This window comes from Danio aesculapii, chromosome 10 (assembly GCF_903798145.1).
Source record: "Danio aesculapii chromosome 10, fDanAes4.1, whole genome shotgun sequence".
In the NCBI taxonomy this organism is placed as follows: domain Eukaryota; kingdom Metazoa; phylum Chordata; class Actinopteri; order Cypriniformes; family Danionidae; genus Danio; species Danio aesculapii.
The window spans coordinates 44,794,070-44,810,967 of record NC_079444.1 but is presented as its reverse complement, the minus strand read 5'-3'; the positions used below and the strand labels follow the sequence as shown (position 1 = coordinate 44,810,967).

The 16,898-nt window shown below is 35.8% G+C and overlaps 1 protein-coding gene across 1 annotated transcript in view; it reads right to left on the bottom strand.

Moving 5' to 3' along the window:
• The window catches only part of slc4a5b (solute carrier family 4 member 5b), a 73,979-nt gene that overhangs the window by 40,754 nt on the left and 16,327 nt on the right, over positions 1–16,898 (bottom strand). Inside the window, exons 3-10 of the mRNA XM_056466871.1 lie at positions 16,229–16,355; positions 15,077–15,237; positions 13,374–13,523; positions 10,669–10,770; positions 8,245–8,300; positions 3,997–4,154; positions 2,268–2,355; positions 823–977 (exon numbers count right to left, since the gene is read on the bottom strand). Coding sequence (XP_056322846.1) covers positions 823–977; positions 2,268–2,355; positions 3,997–4,154; positions 8,245–8,300; positions 10,669–10,770; positions 13,374–13,523; positions 15,077–15,237; positions 16,229–16,355 — 997 coding nt within the window. The remainder of the gene's footprint in view (positions 1–822; positions 978–2,267; positions 2,356–3,996; positions 4,155–8,244; positions 8,301–10,668; positions 10,771–13,373; positions 13,524–15,076; positions 15,238–16,228; positions 16,356–16,898) is intronic.

Sequence of the window (16,898 nt, the reverse complement as noted above, 5' to 3'; positions counted from 1 at the left end):
AGACCACAGATGTAGCCATAAAGACGTAGAGAAACAATATAGCTAGGATCACTAGTGGGCGGGGCTTTCCCCCTCTGATGACACGTACAAAGGGAGAATGTCCATCAAAGTGTTTCTGCAGACTGTTTTCATCAAGACTTATTAGAACAAACACAATTCATTACTGTTTACTATTAGAGGCTGGAGATATTCACACACTGCTGACACACTACTGGGGTCAAACCCCAAATAAATGTGATTTTTGCATAATAGCTCCCCTTTAAATCTTCAAAACAAGGAACGATAAATATGAACATCACATGAAAGCTTTATGCAACATTATACATTAATTCCTTTTCCTTTGGCTTACTCTCTTATTTATCAGGAGTTGCCATCAGGAAAGAACCAGCAACTATTCCAGCATATGTTTTACACAGCGGATGCCCTTCCAGCCGCAACCCAGTACTGGGAAACACCCATACACACTCATTCACACACTCATACACTACGTCCAATTTAGTTAATCAATTCCCCTATAGGGCATGTGTTGGACTGTGGGGGAAATCGAAGCACCAACTTGTATCACTAACTATTTATATACTATAGTTTTGATACCTTTATATTGTATGTGTATATTCATTCAATATTTATTTATTTATTTATTTATTTATTTATGTACTTGTAATTTGTATTTTTATTATTACATAATTTTGTATGTTTTGTTTTCTTTAGTACATGTTAAAAGTCCCTAAAAAGTAATAAAAACCAAAATAAAAGCCCCACTCTGGGCTCAGTCTCATGGGCATTATCACACTAACACACACACACACGCTTCTCTGGTACCTCATCTCTGCTGAAGGCAGTTTTTTGGGGGGTTCGATGCGGATCTTGGGGTCCCATTCGCCCGGAGGAAGAACGATCACCTCATCCAGAAACTCATCGATCCCGGCGATCAAATCCTCTCGATCTCTGGCTTTATAGGCCACGTCACTGAACAGCTGAAGATCAACACACACAGACACACACACAGAGAGAGAGAGAAAGAGAAAGAGAGAGAGAGAGAGATTTTAATTAGTATTTCTTTTTCTTTGAGGCTAACTCTGCCTTGCACCTGTGGCTAATTCTGTGTTGTCGGCTTTATAAGCAGAAGCTGAATGTGCTGAATGTGAATGTGTGCTGAATGTGGCTGATCCTCCTGCTTTTGCTCTGTTGCGAGCAGGACCCAAACTTGTTGAGAATCTCTTATGTATCTTGCTGTCCTGATGAAGGTTTGAGAATTCTGTGCTGTGGAGAGGCCCTGCTGGTTTTGTTGCTGTTTGTTTCATTCTTTGTTTAACTATGCTTGTTTGTATATTTAATTAATTATTTTGATTGAGTTAATATTGATTAATTAATTAGATATGGGGGCAACGCAGTGGCGCAGTAGGTAGTGCTGTTCTCACGGCAAGAAGGTCGCTGGTTCGAGCCTCGGCTGGGTCAGTTGGTGTTTCTGTGTGTAGTTTGCATGTTCTCCCTGCGTTCGTGTGGGTTTCCTCCGGGTGCTCCGGTTTCCCCCACAGTCCAAACACATGTGGTACAGGTCAATTGGGAAGGCTAAATTGTCCGTAGTGTATGAGTGTGAGTGAGTTTGTATGGATGTTTCCCAGAGATGGGTTGCGGCTGGAAGGGCATCCGCTGCATAAAACATGTGCTGGATAAGTTGGCGGTTCATTCCGCTGTGACGAACCCAGATTAATAAAGGGACTAAGCCGAAAAGAAAATGAACAAATGAATGAATGAATGAATAATTAGATATATTTTTGTTGCCATTATACGTTGGGAAAAGACATATTTTTCTCCGTCTCTGAATAAATAGAGAATTGTATTTCTCTTTTTTTTTTTATAATTTATTTAGGGGTTTTCACCTTTATTGGGATAGGACAGTGGAGATTTTACAGACAGGAAAGTGTGGGGAGCAGAGATAAGGGAAGGATCGGCAAAGGACCTCGAGCCGGGAATCAAACTCGGGTCACTGTGAGCACCTTGGTGCTATATGTCGACGCACTAACCACTAGGCTATTGGCGTCGACGAGAATTGTATTTCCTGAGCTGCGTGTCTTTTTTATGTTGCTGAGCCCTCCCTAGACGAGCATTATAAATTGGGGTTTTAATTCACAATATCTGATCTCTGGCTTATTTGGTTCTTCAAACAAGTTTAAGAATCAAATCAACTCCATAACTGTCCACCTCAGATTTCAGCTTAAACGATTGCCCATCTTCAAAGCTTTTGTGCTGCTGTTTTCTCTTACATCGTCCACCATGAGCGTAGCCATCGCCCGTCCAATCTCATTGTAGGACTTGGTTTTGCCGCTGGGACCGAGGAGCACAAAGAGAAACCTGGAAAATACACCACAACACAAAAACATGCTTTATGTTTTATTCAAAGCCAGAGTCAAGACAATATACTGACTCAAATGACAAAGACTGAAGTGTGTATGAGGTATTCTGTGCATTTTATGGCCGGTGCTAAAATGTGACTTCATTGTAGCTCTGCCCCTAACATTATAATAACTACTGAGTACTATTGAGCCTCTTTTTTTGCTTTAACAAACTTATCCCTCAGGTCTTTCAAAACTTTTACAAAAACTTTCCCACAGCTGTTGAATTTCTAGCCAAGAATTATTGGTCATCTGGTTCTCCCTATGATCACGCATGGACGGATCATAAAGATGTCTGTACAGGCGTACCTGTTTCAGACAAAATCTCTTCAGAGTGTTTCATATTCAGCTCAAATCAAATGCAGGGCTGCGTGAACTATGTGTGAGTCTCAAAACATCAAAAATCATGTCTCGCGCAAATCTACGCAAACACATCGATGACGTCATATTCACCGCGCGCACTGAGTTCAATAACAGAAAGCTGATTGGCTGTTGCATGTTGGTCTCATTTGTAGTTGTAATACCACAAATTAGATTTGGACTAGTGAAATAAAGAACTACAACACCACGAAAACCAAGCAACAACAACAAACAAGACTTTAAAAGTAGCGTTACATGGACATCAGAAAAATAAGACCTGTGCAAAAATATCTAAGACCTAGAACTGCCAATTGAAGACATTTTAAGGCCTAAAATTTCGATTTTTACTTTTTTAATTGTTTTAAATTCTAAACTGTAATATATCCATCAGTGTAAAACCTATGAATAGTGGAAAAACATATTCTGTAATATTGAAGCCACATGGGTCTCCACTTCTGCATGGCCTCTTTATTTGTTTTAACAAACTTATCCCTCAGGTTATTCCAAGCTTTTACAAAAACGTTTGGAAACCCTGCGGAAACCCTGCATAAGCAAACTAAAACTGGGACTGTGCTTGGATTTGACATGTTTTATGCTATGAAAAAACTGATACATCATGTAATCCCTGTATCACTCATCGGAGCAAGCAAAGCTGCAAATCATGCGGTCCGCTTGGTTTGGCTTATTAATATACTGACGTCTGTGACAGTAGTTTATCCCTGTGCTGACGGTTTATGTGCAGCATTTCATTGTTCTGTTAGTGTAAGTAAATGTCTTTTCGGAATATTTGCACACAGTTTGTGTTTGTCTGGCGCACTTCACCGCTGTCATTTTACTCTGCCGCTCCACCTCTTGCTCGCCACTGATGTGCATGTGAAGTGAGTTTGCGCTTGTAAACACAGCGCCCTCTTCTGTTCAAACCATGAATCGCGATTCATTCAATATTTCAACCGAATCGGCACATATTTGCTTTGATTTTCAACCGGCTCACGGTGAATCATTATATCCTTAACTACAATTAATCACAAAAATAATGTTTGTAAATGTACATTGCTATTTCACACTGACCTGCTGCAGAAAAATATAGAAATAACTGACTTTCAACCTTTTTTAGGTGAAAATACTAGTGGCCTAAGATCTTTGCACAGTACTGCATTTAACTCAATTTAGATTACATTACAATTTTATCATGTAATTAGCAATCATACATATCCACCCTGTACCGGTTTTAAATGGTCACCTGGTTGGCACTGGCACTTCAGTAAGGCCTCCAAGCGTAGCGGCTTGAGCCAGACGAACAAACGCCACGAAGGGCTTGTCTAGGAAATCCACCTCTCCGATGAGCACATTGGACGCCTCTGCATCTCTGGGGATCTTCTTCATGAACTTATTCTTCAGCTGGAGGGAGAAATAACAGTACAGTCACAGATCCAGTTTGAGTTTTATTGCATTTGAGTGAGTGGGCTTGACAAACCACCTGTAGAAACATGACATGAAAATCCCACATTTAATAACGTTTCAAGAGTTCACTGTTAGCTGATGATTGATTATGAAGCGTGTTTGGCATGATGTCCCGGGAGAGAGCCCTGAGCTCAGAAGATCCTCAAGCCCGAGGCTCCCTCCCGTTTGCAAGGCGAGAGGGGAGTTTGAGCTCAGGTAGATCTGGAGAACTCCCCTGCTGTAGTAGCTAATGAACAGATAGTGATTGCTCTTAAGAGATAACTACTTACAAGGAGCACATCTATAATGCTAATTTGGATTAGTCAATTGACTTAAATTGCATGTTTTTGGACGGTGGGAGGAAACCGGGGAACCCGGGCGAAACCCACGTGAGCACGGGGAGAACGAGTAAACTCCGCACAGAAATGTCAGCTGGCTTGGTAAAGACTAAAACCAGTGACGTTCTTGCTGTGAGGCAACAGTGTTAACCACTGGGCCACCGTGCCACCCATCTAGGAAAGGAGGAGGAGTAGGGGTGGAAGGGTGGACTCTTTCAAACGAAGATGGCTGTGATATGGAACTGAGGGTATTCATAGTGGCTTAGGAATCATCTGATTGGTGAATCATAAATTGGATAATGCGGGATCAGCCGCAAGCAATCATAAGCACCTGATCCTCTCCAAATTAGCTTATAAATAAACTTCACTTAACGTAATAACTTCAGTCGAGTGTTTGAATTAAATCCTTCTGTGAGATGATTCTTTACTTGAGTGATTATTTCTCATCTTGAATAAATGAAAGTGGTTCAATCTTGTGTTTATTCAACACCTTTGGGGATTTCCTGGGATTCATCTTTGTGGGTGTTTAGAGTTTCTGTGTGCTCTGTGCTTTAGAAGGTATTTTAAGTTCCTAATTTAAAAATTAAGGAATATATTTGCTACAATAAACACATCGATCTGCTTTATAAGCGATAACCCCCTGGGGCAATATGGGCTATAGTTGTACAGTGGATTTATGTGGTTTTCGAAGCTTAAAAATAAAAGTTACTACCCAAAACCACCACTATACAGCATGAAAGAGCCAGGAAAATGTAAAACTACTCTGAATGTGTTGGTTTGACAGAAAATGAAGTCATATACACAGATGATGGCTTGAGGGTGAGTCAATAACGGGGTCATTTTTATTTTTATGTGAACTACTCCTTTAATAAGACGCACAGCTCATGAAGTTTCCAGCCCCACTCATGACACCAACATCAACTCTATGATCAATCTCTGACGTGTGATGGAAACGTCTCATTTTTTCCAATGGCGGATCGATAAAGTTACGCAAACACACAGCTATGAGGCTTCAGAGAACACGTGGATATGGAGTGGTCTGTGCTTATGCTCAAAATCACTGTTTAATCTTTTAATGCCGCTTTCAGAGTCAACTCACTTTCTGCCACCGATAAACAAGCTGCTTTCTCGTGTCCTGAACCTGTTCATCCTTTTCACTCAATCACTCATTCATTCATTCATTCATTCATTCATTCATTCATTCATTCATTCGTTCGTTCGTTCGTTCATTCATTCATTCATTCATTCATTCATTACCTCATTTACTTATTCATTCATTCATTCATTCATGACCTCATTTACTTATTCATTCATTCATTCCTTTACTAATTCATTCAATAATTTACTCATTTATTACCTCATTTACTTATTCATTTATTTATTCATTCAATTATTTATTCATTCATTTAATAATTTACTCATTCATTCATTAATTCATACAATAATTTACTAATTCAATAATTTGCTCATTCATTCATTCAATCCTTTTTTCATTCAGTCATCTACTTAATTCTTCATTCAATTATGTACTCATTCATTCATTTATACATTCAATAATTTACAAATTCATTAATTCAATAATTTACTCATTCATTCATTCAATAATTTACTCATTCATCTATTCAATCATTTACTTAATCATTCATTCAATAATTTACTCATACATTCATTTATTCTATCTTTTATTCATTCAGTCATCTACTCAATTATTCATTAAACAATTTACTCATTCATTCATTCATTCAGTCAACAATTAATTCATTAATTTTGAATAAGTAAACTAGTAAATAAATAAATAAATACATACAACTTCAGATCTTTACATTTACTGTCAATCAATACAGTTTTAGCAAAAATATCATCATAACTTGCATTTTATTTTACTTCTTTTATTTTAATACTTGATTTTGCACTTATTTTGAATTTGATTTAATTTTTTTTATAAATTTCGTAATAGTATTAATTCTTAATTAGTTCATAATGTTTTGCAACCAAACTTTAAAAGTCTTTTATGTCGTCATCAAATAATCTTGTGTTTTTAGACATAGCAACTATTGCTAAACTCTGACATTTTAGTGGAGAAAATTCACTATTATTTTAAAATAAAGAAGCAAGCTGCATTAATCTTTCATTTCATTTCATTCTTTTTTTAATCGCTTGACCAAGCTATATAAATAACTGGTTGATATCTACATGATTTTGACTCCTATAAGCTACAATTTAGCTTCCTGTAGGATATAACTACAGTGAGCTCCTGAAAATGAGCCCTGGGTGTCATTTAAGCAGAAAAACTCATTAAAGTGGACTCAGAATTGGGTCACTTTGAAGTCTAGTGAGCTCCAGCGCCTGCACTAAAGCCCCTCAATCGCCTCTAAATACCTCTGCAAACATAACAGCTTTATTGTGTTTTTCATGTTTTGGTTCATGTTGGTTCATTGATCCACAATAACTCGGTTAAAGAAAACATGCGAGTGACCTAGAGAATTTACACCTTAACAATAGTACTTGTATGGATCATGGTGTGAAGAAATACATTTATATATATATATATGCATACATACATACATACATATATATATATATATATATATATATATATATATATATATATATATATATATATATATATATATATATATATATACACATATACATACATACACACAAAAGAATATATAAACAAATATATATAACAAATATAATATATACCAAAATATAAAACAAATCAAATATATAATAAACAAATATATATATAAATATATAATTTATAAAATGCAATTAAAATTAAATAAATAATAATTATATTGATGCGTTTCAGTGTGTTTATTTGAAAAAGTATAAAAATTAATTAATTCATTAATTTAAAAAATATAAATTTACAAAATTAAAATAAATTAAAATATATAAAAGTGAAAAAATAAATATAATCATAAATATAAACTAAATTAAATGTATAAATAAAAAAAATATATATATATAATTTTATAAAATGTAATTAAAATTAAATAGATTAAAATACATTAAATAAAAAATAAATAAATAAAAACAAACTAAATATAATCAAAAATAAAGAACATAAAGTAAATGTATAAATAAATAAAAATATATAGTTTTATAAAACGTAATTAAAATGAAATAAATATAAAATACATGTATTTCAGTGTTCATGTGAAAGAAAAGAAATTATTTAAAAAATAATAATAATTTAATATATATGTATTTAAATTTACAAAATTAAAATAAATTAAAAATACAAAAAAATGGAGAAATAAAAAATAAATATAATCAAAAATATAGAAATGTATAATTTATAAAATGTCATTAAAATCACATAAATAAGAATTTAATAAAATTAAATTTTAAAATATAAATAAATGAAAAATAAAATACAAATTAAAAAATAAAAATAAATATAATACATATTAAAATATAAATAAATTAAATGTATAAATAAAAAAATATATATATATACATAGTTTTATAAAATGTAATTAAAATGTAATAAATAAAACATACATGTATTTCAGTGTTCATGTGAAGTAAAAGAAATTATAATATATATATATAAAATAAATTTACAAAATTGAAATAAATCAAAACTACAAAAAATGAAGAAATAAAAAATAAATATATAAAAAATATTAAAATATAAAATTTTATCAAATGTAATTAAAATGAAATAAATAAACAATACTGATGTAAAACTCTACCTGGTCACTGCTGGGTGTGACGGAAATATCATTCATACTGCGGCACTGAGAAGGATCTGGAAAACACAGATGAAGCACACTGATTATTCATTGAATTAAACTGTTCATAGAGCAGAAATAAAGAAAAATCTGATGCTAAATTTGAACTAAACATAAACTAATACAAGTGATAAAATGACCAAATGAAAGGAAACAACAATACAGTGCTCGGCATAATGGAGTACAGCCCATTTTGAAAATGAATATTTTCCTCCATTTCTCAGTGAATATAGGCAATATTGGTGCATTTAAACAAAACAGATTTATTAAACAGATACATTTATTAAAATCATATTTTAGTCAGTCACCGAACATCTTTAGAAATTGCAAGATAATACAATTAAAATAAATTACAACCTACAACATTTCAATAAAATAACGGTACGGTGTAACGGTACACTGGAGTCACGGTTCGGTACATATCTCGGTTTTGGGGTCACGGTTGGATACGTCTATATGGTACAACAGGAATACTAACAAATCTCCAGTGCTTGCTTTTTCTGTTTATTTTAACAGGCAGAAGTCTTCTGTCACAATCAGATCCAGAACTGAAGAGCGTCTTGTGATGCAAAAGTACAAAACAAACATGATGAAAGATAAAACTTTAGAATTAGATGACGGTGGCTCAGTGGTTAGCCCTGTGACCTCACAGTAAAAAGGTCGCTGGTTCTAGCCTCAGCTGGGTCAGTTGGTGTTTCTGTGTGGAGTTTGCATGTTCTCCCCGTGTTGGCGTGGGTTTCCTCCGGGTGCTCTGGTTACCCCCACAGTCCAAACACATGCGCTTTAGGGGAATTGATGAACTCAATTGGCCGTAGTGTATGCTTGTGTGTGTGTGTGTGTGTGTGTGTGTGTGTGTGTGTGTGTGTGTGTGTGTGTGTGTGTGTGTGTGAGTGAATGAGTGTGTATGGGTGTTTCCCAGTACTGGGTTGCAGCTGGAAGGGCATCCACTGTGTAAAACATATGCTGGATAAGTTGGCAGTTCATTCCGCTGTGGCGACCTTTGATGAATAAAGAGACTAAGCTGAAAAGAAAATGAATGAATGAATGAATGAATGAACTCCAGTGAATGAATGAATGAATGAACTCCAGTGACTGGACTGGCATAACTGGACTGACTGTACTTGTTGTGTGAGCGTATGATCCGAACCATCACCCGTAATGTGACGGTTTGGAATGAATACATTTAAAGTTACACCCCTAGTATACATGTATATGGATTTTATTAATTCAGAAAACTGTGTTGCTTATTATTGCAACTTTTAGACTTTTTGGTAGTTTCTTCAAAGACAAGGAAAAAAGGTGTTGTTTTTCTGGCCTAAAGTTCCCAGATTCCAGAAGCAAATCATAGCGAGCAAGAGCGGAAAACCAAAGTCAAGAGCTTTCTGATAATCTCTAATCCTCAGAACAATGGCAGAAATGCTGCTCAGCTGCTTGTGCAACTACGACTGCATCAAATAACCACTGGGAAACTTCCTGATTCAGTCTTACTGGGGTATTTGTGCCATCTGCCCGAAGAATGGGCGGGGAGAACCAACTCATTTGCATTTAAAGGCACAGGCACAAAACAGCTACAATTCCCCCTGAAAACCTACTTAGAGTGGGCGGGGAAAACCAGCTCATTTGCATTTAAAGGCACAGGTGCAAAACAGCTACAATTCCTTCTATAAATCTACTTAGTGTGGGCGGGGAGAACCAGCTCATTTGCATTCAAAGACACAGATGCAAAACAGCTACAATTCCTTTTGATAACCTACTTTGAGTGGGTGGGGAGAACCAGCTCATTTGCATTTAAAGGTGCAGGCGCAAAACAGCTACAATTCCTTTTGATAACCTACTTTGAGTAGGCGGAGAGAACCAGCTCATTTGCATTTAAAGGCACAGGTGTAACGCAGCTACAACTCCCTCTGATAACCTACTTAGAGTGGGAGGGGGGAAAAAGCTCATTTGCATTTAAAGGCAAGGGCACAAAAACAGCTTCAATTCCCTCTGAAAACGTACTTAAAGTGGGCAGGGAGAACCAGCTCATTTGCATTTAAAGGCACAGGTGTAACGCACCTACAACCCCCTCTGAAAACCTACTTAGAGTGGGCGGGGAGAACCAGCTCATTTGCATTTAAAGGCACAGGCACAACGCAGCTACAATTCCCTCTGACCCAGACAAGTTCTGCAGACACAAAAGACTTTTTTACTTATCTTTTAAAAAGGTTAAAATAAGCTCCCTTTAAATTTTGCTCAAATTATTTGTATTTAAATCTATATTTACATTCCTCTTGTAGTGTTGTTGTTATCTGTATGCACCTGAGGCTGTACATGTGGCAGAATTGACAATAAAGCTGACTTTGACTTAAATGTGGGTAAAGCGTGGAAACTGAAGTGCAGACTCACGCAGTTTCCCGAGGCCGGCGCTCTGGCGCGCCCGCAGGTCCTCCGTGGAGCGGTGAAAACCCGACCCAGAGCGGGCACTTGGGCTCGGACTCGGACTGCGGTCTGATGCAGACCCACAGCACAGCAGAGAAACACATCAGAGAGACAGAAAACAGGACAGAGCAGAAACTAGGGCTGGGCGATGTGCACCATACAGTGTTGGGTGTAATTATTGACAAACTAACTAGTTACTGTAATTAGATGACTTTTCCACAGAAACAGTGACCTTTTCATTTTCAGGTCATTTAATTACCATTATTTATAATGCCCTTGTAAATACATGAAATCAACAGTTCTGAATCAATCAGTTAAGATTGAGTAGTTCATTAATCAAGTAGATTGAACAAGCTTGAGACACAATGAATGAGTCAGAAATTGATGTCAATATTTGCTATGTTTGAAATATTGTCTCGTTGTTTTGAAATATTTTGTGTTTTGATAGATATAATGTTTATTTTCTTCAAGTGTTACATTTTTAAATAAAAGCTAAAGTGTCCTGTTTGGCTCTGATTTGTTGTCTTTGAGCATTTATGTAATGCATTTATGCGTTGACTTAAGTTACTGAGTTACTTTTCAAACATACAGTACATGTGGAAAGTATTGATCGCGCTTCACTTTTTCCACATTTGTTTATGTTACAGCCTTATTCCAAAATGGATTCAATTGATTGATTTCCTCAACATTCTACACACAATCCCCCATAATGACAATGTGAAAAAAGAGTTTTAGAAATAGTTGCAAATTTATTACAAATGAAGAAGCTGTAAAATCACATGTACATCAGTGTTTACAGCCTTTGGTGTGAAGCTCTAAATTGAGCTCAGGTTCATTCTGTTTCCACTGATCATTCTTGAGATGTTTCAGCAGCTTTATTGGAGTTCACCTGTGGTCAACTCAGCTGATTGGACATGATCTGAAAAGGCGTACACCTGTCTATATAAGGGCCCAGGGTTGACAGTGCATGTCAAAGTACAAACCAAGCATGAAGACAAAGGAATTGTCTGTAGACCTCAGAGACAGGATTGTCTGGAGGCACAAGGCTGAGGAAGGTTACAGAAACATTTCTGCTGCTCTGAAAGTCCCAATGAGCACAGCGGCCTCCATCATCCGTAAATGGAAGATGTTTAATCACCAGGACTCTTCCTAGAGCTGGCCGGCCATCTAAGCTGAGCGATCAGGGGAGAAGGGCCTTAGTCAGGGAGGTGATCAATAACCTGATGGTCACTCTGTCTGAGCTCCAGCATTCTTCTGTAGAGAGAGGAGAACCTTACAGAAGGACAACCATCTGTGCAGCAATCCACCAATCAGGCCTGTATGGTAGAGCGGCCAGACTGTAGACACTCCCCGCCTGGAGTTTGCCAAAAGGCATCTGAAGGACTCTCAGACCATCAGAAACTAAACTCTCTGCTCTGATGAGACTCAAACTGAACTCTTTGGAGTGAACGCCAGGCTTTACGTTTGGAAAAAAGCAGGCAGCGCTCATCACCAGGCTAACAGCATCCCTACAGTGAAGCATGGTGGTGGCAGCATCATGCTGTGGGGATGTTCTTCAGCAGCAGGAACTGGAAGACTAGTCAGGATAGAGGGAAAGATGAATGCAGCGATGTACAGAGACATCCTGAATGAAGACCTGCTTCAGAGTGCTCTTGACCTCAGACTGGGGCGATGGTTCATCTTCCAGCAGGACAATGACCCAAAGCACACAGCCAAAATATCAATGGAGTGGCTTAACAACAACTCAGTGAATGTCCTTGAGTGGCCCAGCCAGAGCCCAGACCTAAATCCTATTGAACATCTCAGGAGAGATCTGGAAATGGCTGTACACCGTTGCTTCCCATCCAACCTGATAGAGCTTGAGAGGTTCTGCAAAGAGGAACGGGCAAACATTCCCAAAGACAGGTGTACCGAGCTTGTGGCATCATATTCAGAAAGACTTGAAAGTATTGAGCAAAGCCTGTGAATACTGATGTACATGTGACTTTACAGGTGTTTATTTTTATAACTTTTCAACAATTTCAAAAACTCTTTTCACATTGTCATTATGGGGGATTGTGTGTAGAATATTGAGGAAATCAATGAAGTTAATCCATTTTGGAATAAGGCTGGAACATAAACAAATGTGGAAAAAGTGAAGTGTGATCAATAGTGTCTGGATGCACTGTAGCAATTAAAAATGTCATTTACATATTTTAATAATTTTAATAATGTAATTAGTTATTCATTACTTTTTAAAAGTAACTTACCCAACACTGGCACTAATGCCACCGTACAACAGTCTGTCACATTAAACTCAAAGATTTTATGTTTAAAGTCCGCATGAAGTGCCAAATTACACCTCTTTAGTTTAGTAATAATGTCCACATGAAATCTAACTATCGTGATTTTGTTAGTTCACATTGCTAGTTTAGCAGTGAATAATTCATCTGTGCATGTCATTAAGATAAAACAACTGTACTTGATCAAATGTCTGTAATAACTAAATTAGTCAATGTTATTTTTAGACTGCTCTTAAATTATATTGAGATTTATAGTTATTTTATCGCCCAGCCCCTATGAAAACTCCAGACAAAGAAGTGCATGAGATATGATTAGAAAAGGCAAGATAAAGAGAAAGATAAAGGAATTGGAATTGTGGGAATGTTGAGGTTTCTGCTGCAGACACTCACTGGATGGACTGGGCTTCCCGATGTCCGCCAGCGAGCGGTGGATCGGCTTCTTGGTTTGGTGACGATGTTTCCGCAAAAGCACGAAACTGACCTTCTCCCGGATCTCTGGAGCTATGAGACCCTCCTGAACCTGTTTCTCAATGATGTCGTCTGATAACCAGAGATAAACACCAAATATATTACAATAATCCAGAGTTATTCTCCTAATATTTTGACTTTATTTTCATAATATATAGATTTTATTCTCGTAATATTTTTTTTATTCTCGTGATATTTCAACTTTATTCTCATAATATTGTTTTTATTCTCGGGATATTTAAACATTATTCTCGTACTATTTTTATTTTATTCTCGTGATATTTCAACTTTATTCTCATAATATTGTTTTTATTCTCGGGATATTTAAACATTATTCTCGTACTATTTTTATTTTATTCTCGTAATATTTCAACTTTATTCTTGTAATATTGTGTCTTTATTCTTGTAATATTGTGTCTTTATTCTTGTAATATTTCAACTTTATTCTCGTAATATTTCAATTTAATTCTCTTATGCTCTTAATATTTCAGCTTTATTCTCGTAATATTGTGTCTTTATTCTCATAATATTTCAACTTTATTCTCGTAATATTTTGATTTCATTCTCTTAATATTTAAACTTTACCCTTTTAATATTTCGACTTTGTCAAATTGTGTCTTTATTCTCAAATATTTAATTTTTTTCTCGTACTATTTTTATTTTATTCTTGTAATATTTCAACTTTATACTTGTAATATTTTGTCTTTATTCTCGTAATATTTTCGACTAAAATTTTATACTAATTCAAAATTATTCTCGTAATATTTTGATTTTATTTACTTAATATTTAAACTTTATCCTCTTAATAATTTGACTTAATTGTCAATATTTCATCTTGATTTTAATAACATTTCAACTTTATTCTCATAATATTTAAATGTTATTTTTGTAATATTTCCACTTGATTCTCCTAAAATTTCATTTTTATTCTCATATTTTGGCTTGATTCTCGTAATATATTTCGACATTATCTGGATTTTGCATCATATTCCGATTAGAATTTACTCTCGTAAAAATTCGACATTATTCTCAAAATATATTTTAACTTAATTCTCATAATATTTTGACTTCATTACGATATTATTCTCTTAATATTGAAACTTTATTATCTTAATATTTCGACTTGATTCATTTAATATTTCGACTTGATTCTCATATTTAAACTTTACTCTCGTTATATTTCAATATTTTTTTGTAATTTTTTAACATAATTTGCATAATTTTTTTATGTTATTTGCATAATATTTCGATGTTTTTCTTGAAATATTTTGACTATTATCATAAAATTTACGACATTATTCTTGTAATAATTCAATTGTTTTCTCATATTTCAACTTTATTCTCACAAAATTTTGACTTCATTCTTGTAAAATTTCGACTTGATTCTCGTAATATTTAAACTTCATTTTTATAATATTTTAACATTATTGTCATAATATTTTAACATTATTCTCATTATATTTTGACTTTATTTAAATATTACGACTTTAATCTGCTAATCCTATATTCTTCTTTTTACGTAGCACTCATACACTGTCGTACTTTAATAACTTCTTTTAAAACAGCAGGTATTTCTGATTTATTGCTGATCTGATAATGTGGAGTGTGTGTTTAGTGGTGCTGACCGACGATCTGCGGCAGTGAGTATCCGTCCAAGTCCAGCAGGATGCAGCCGGTCTGCAGGCAGGTGCGCAGCTCAAACAGGCTGTGCAGAGACAGTGTGGAGACGTGCGGCTTACTCCAGCGCTCTCCACCCTCCTCCACCTTCTCCTCAAACTTCACCCACCTGAACACAACACACACACAACATATATTACATACCAGAACACACAACACACACACCATATATTACATACCAGAACACACAACACACACACCATATATTACACATCTCACCTGGAACGCACACACAACACAACCCGGAATATCAAAGTCTACTAAAGGAGGTCGAGCCTTCCCATTTATGGCTCCTAAACTCTGGAATAGCCTTCCTGATAATGCCTGAGGCTCAGACACGATCTTTCTAAAACTAGATTAAAGACCTATAATTATAGTAAAGCATACACACAGTGCATCACATAACAGTATGATGCGCAAATGTGCTCCATGCTGGTGAAGGGGTTTGACTATGCTTGTTTATATAACTCCAATTTTCATTTATATTCACTTTATTTTCACATTGACGTTTAATATCTCTTGTTTAAATACATTATGAACCGCAGCTATGCTAATTATTTTCTTTGTTCTTTATTTCCCCCCTGGAGATGCCCTTCCCGAGGCCTATAGAGATTGTGCAGCGCCATCAAGACAGCAAGTGTGTGTGATGATAAAGAGCCACAGGGTCAATATACTTGGCTGGTTGCTGTGGCCAATCCTCTGCTCACTCGTGGCAATGACAATCGCCGGTTTCAGTAGTGCCAGCAGTGAAAATCTTGGGAGAGTTACAGTGTGGAGAAGCCCCAAAAAGCATCCCACCCAGACTGCTGAAGCCCAGAGTGAAGCATGGGAGGATCAGGGAAGGTTTGGGCATTGTGCTTGAAGGAATCTGGGTCACTGCCAAGGACTACCCAATGATTCTGGAGGACTATGTGACCCACTGGGTCAAACATTGTATCCTGAAGGCGGTGCCATGTGTCAGGATGATAATGCACCAATACACACAGCAACACTGAGTGGTTTGATGAAGATGAATGTGAAAATGAACACTTTAAAGTGTGTGTGTGTGTGTGTGTGTGTGTGTGTGTGTGTGTGTGTGTGTGTGTGTGTGTGTGTGTGACCTGGCAGACTCTTTCCACTCCATCTCTCCTCCCTCATGCTGCAGTGTGTCCATCTCAGTGAAGAGCGTAGGTGTGGGTTCGTCATCTTCCCTAAGGATGTGACGCAGTCGCTCTGCAGCAGGAGACACTGACACACACACACACACACACACAGACGCACAAATATACACACACGTTAGGTTTCTGTGAATAGTGGGGACATCTCCATAGAGATCTATTGTTTTTATAATAACCAACATACCCATAAACTTGTTCTTTTGAGTAAATATATATATACCGTATAAATAAAACACATATACATACAGACAGATCAAAAACTAATTAAGAATATAGCAATCATATAATTATAACATTGATACTAAAACCACTTGTTAATTCAAAGCTAAAACTACAAAACTAAAGCAGTTTCTTTAAAATAAAATATAAAATAAACCAACAAAGTTCGCTACTAACCAAATGCACAAAACTACATTTCTGTTCCATATAATTAAATACACTTTAGCTGAAATAAAAAGGTTAATTATAATAGATAATACATTTTTTTAAAAATATTATAAACATTAACTAAAATAAAAAATGGTTTATTATTATAGTTAAAAAATAACTAAAACCACAAATATAAAAAGTTTGTTACTTGTAAGTTGCATCCAATTTAAATTATTACAACTAC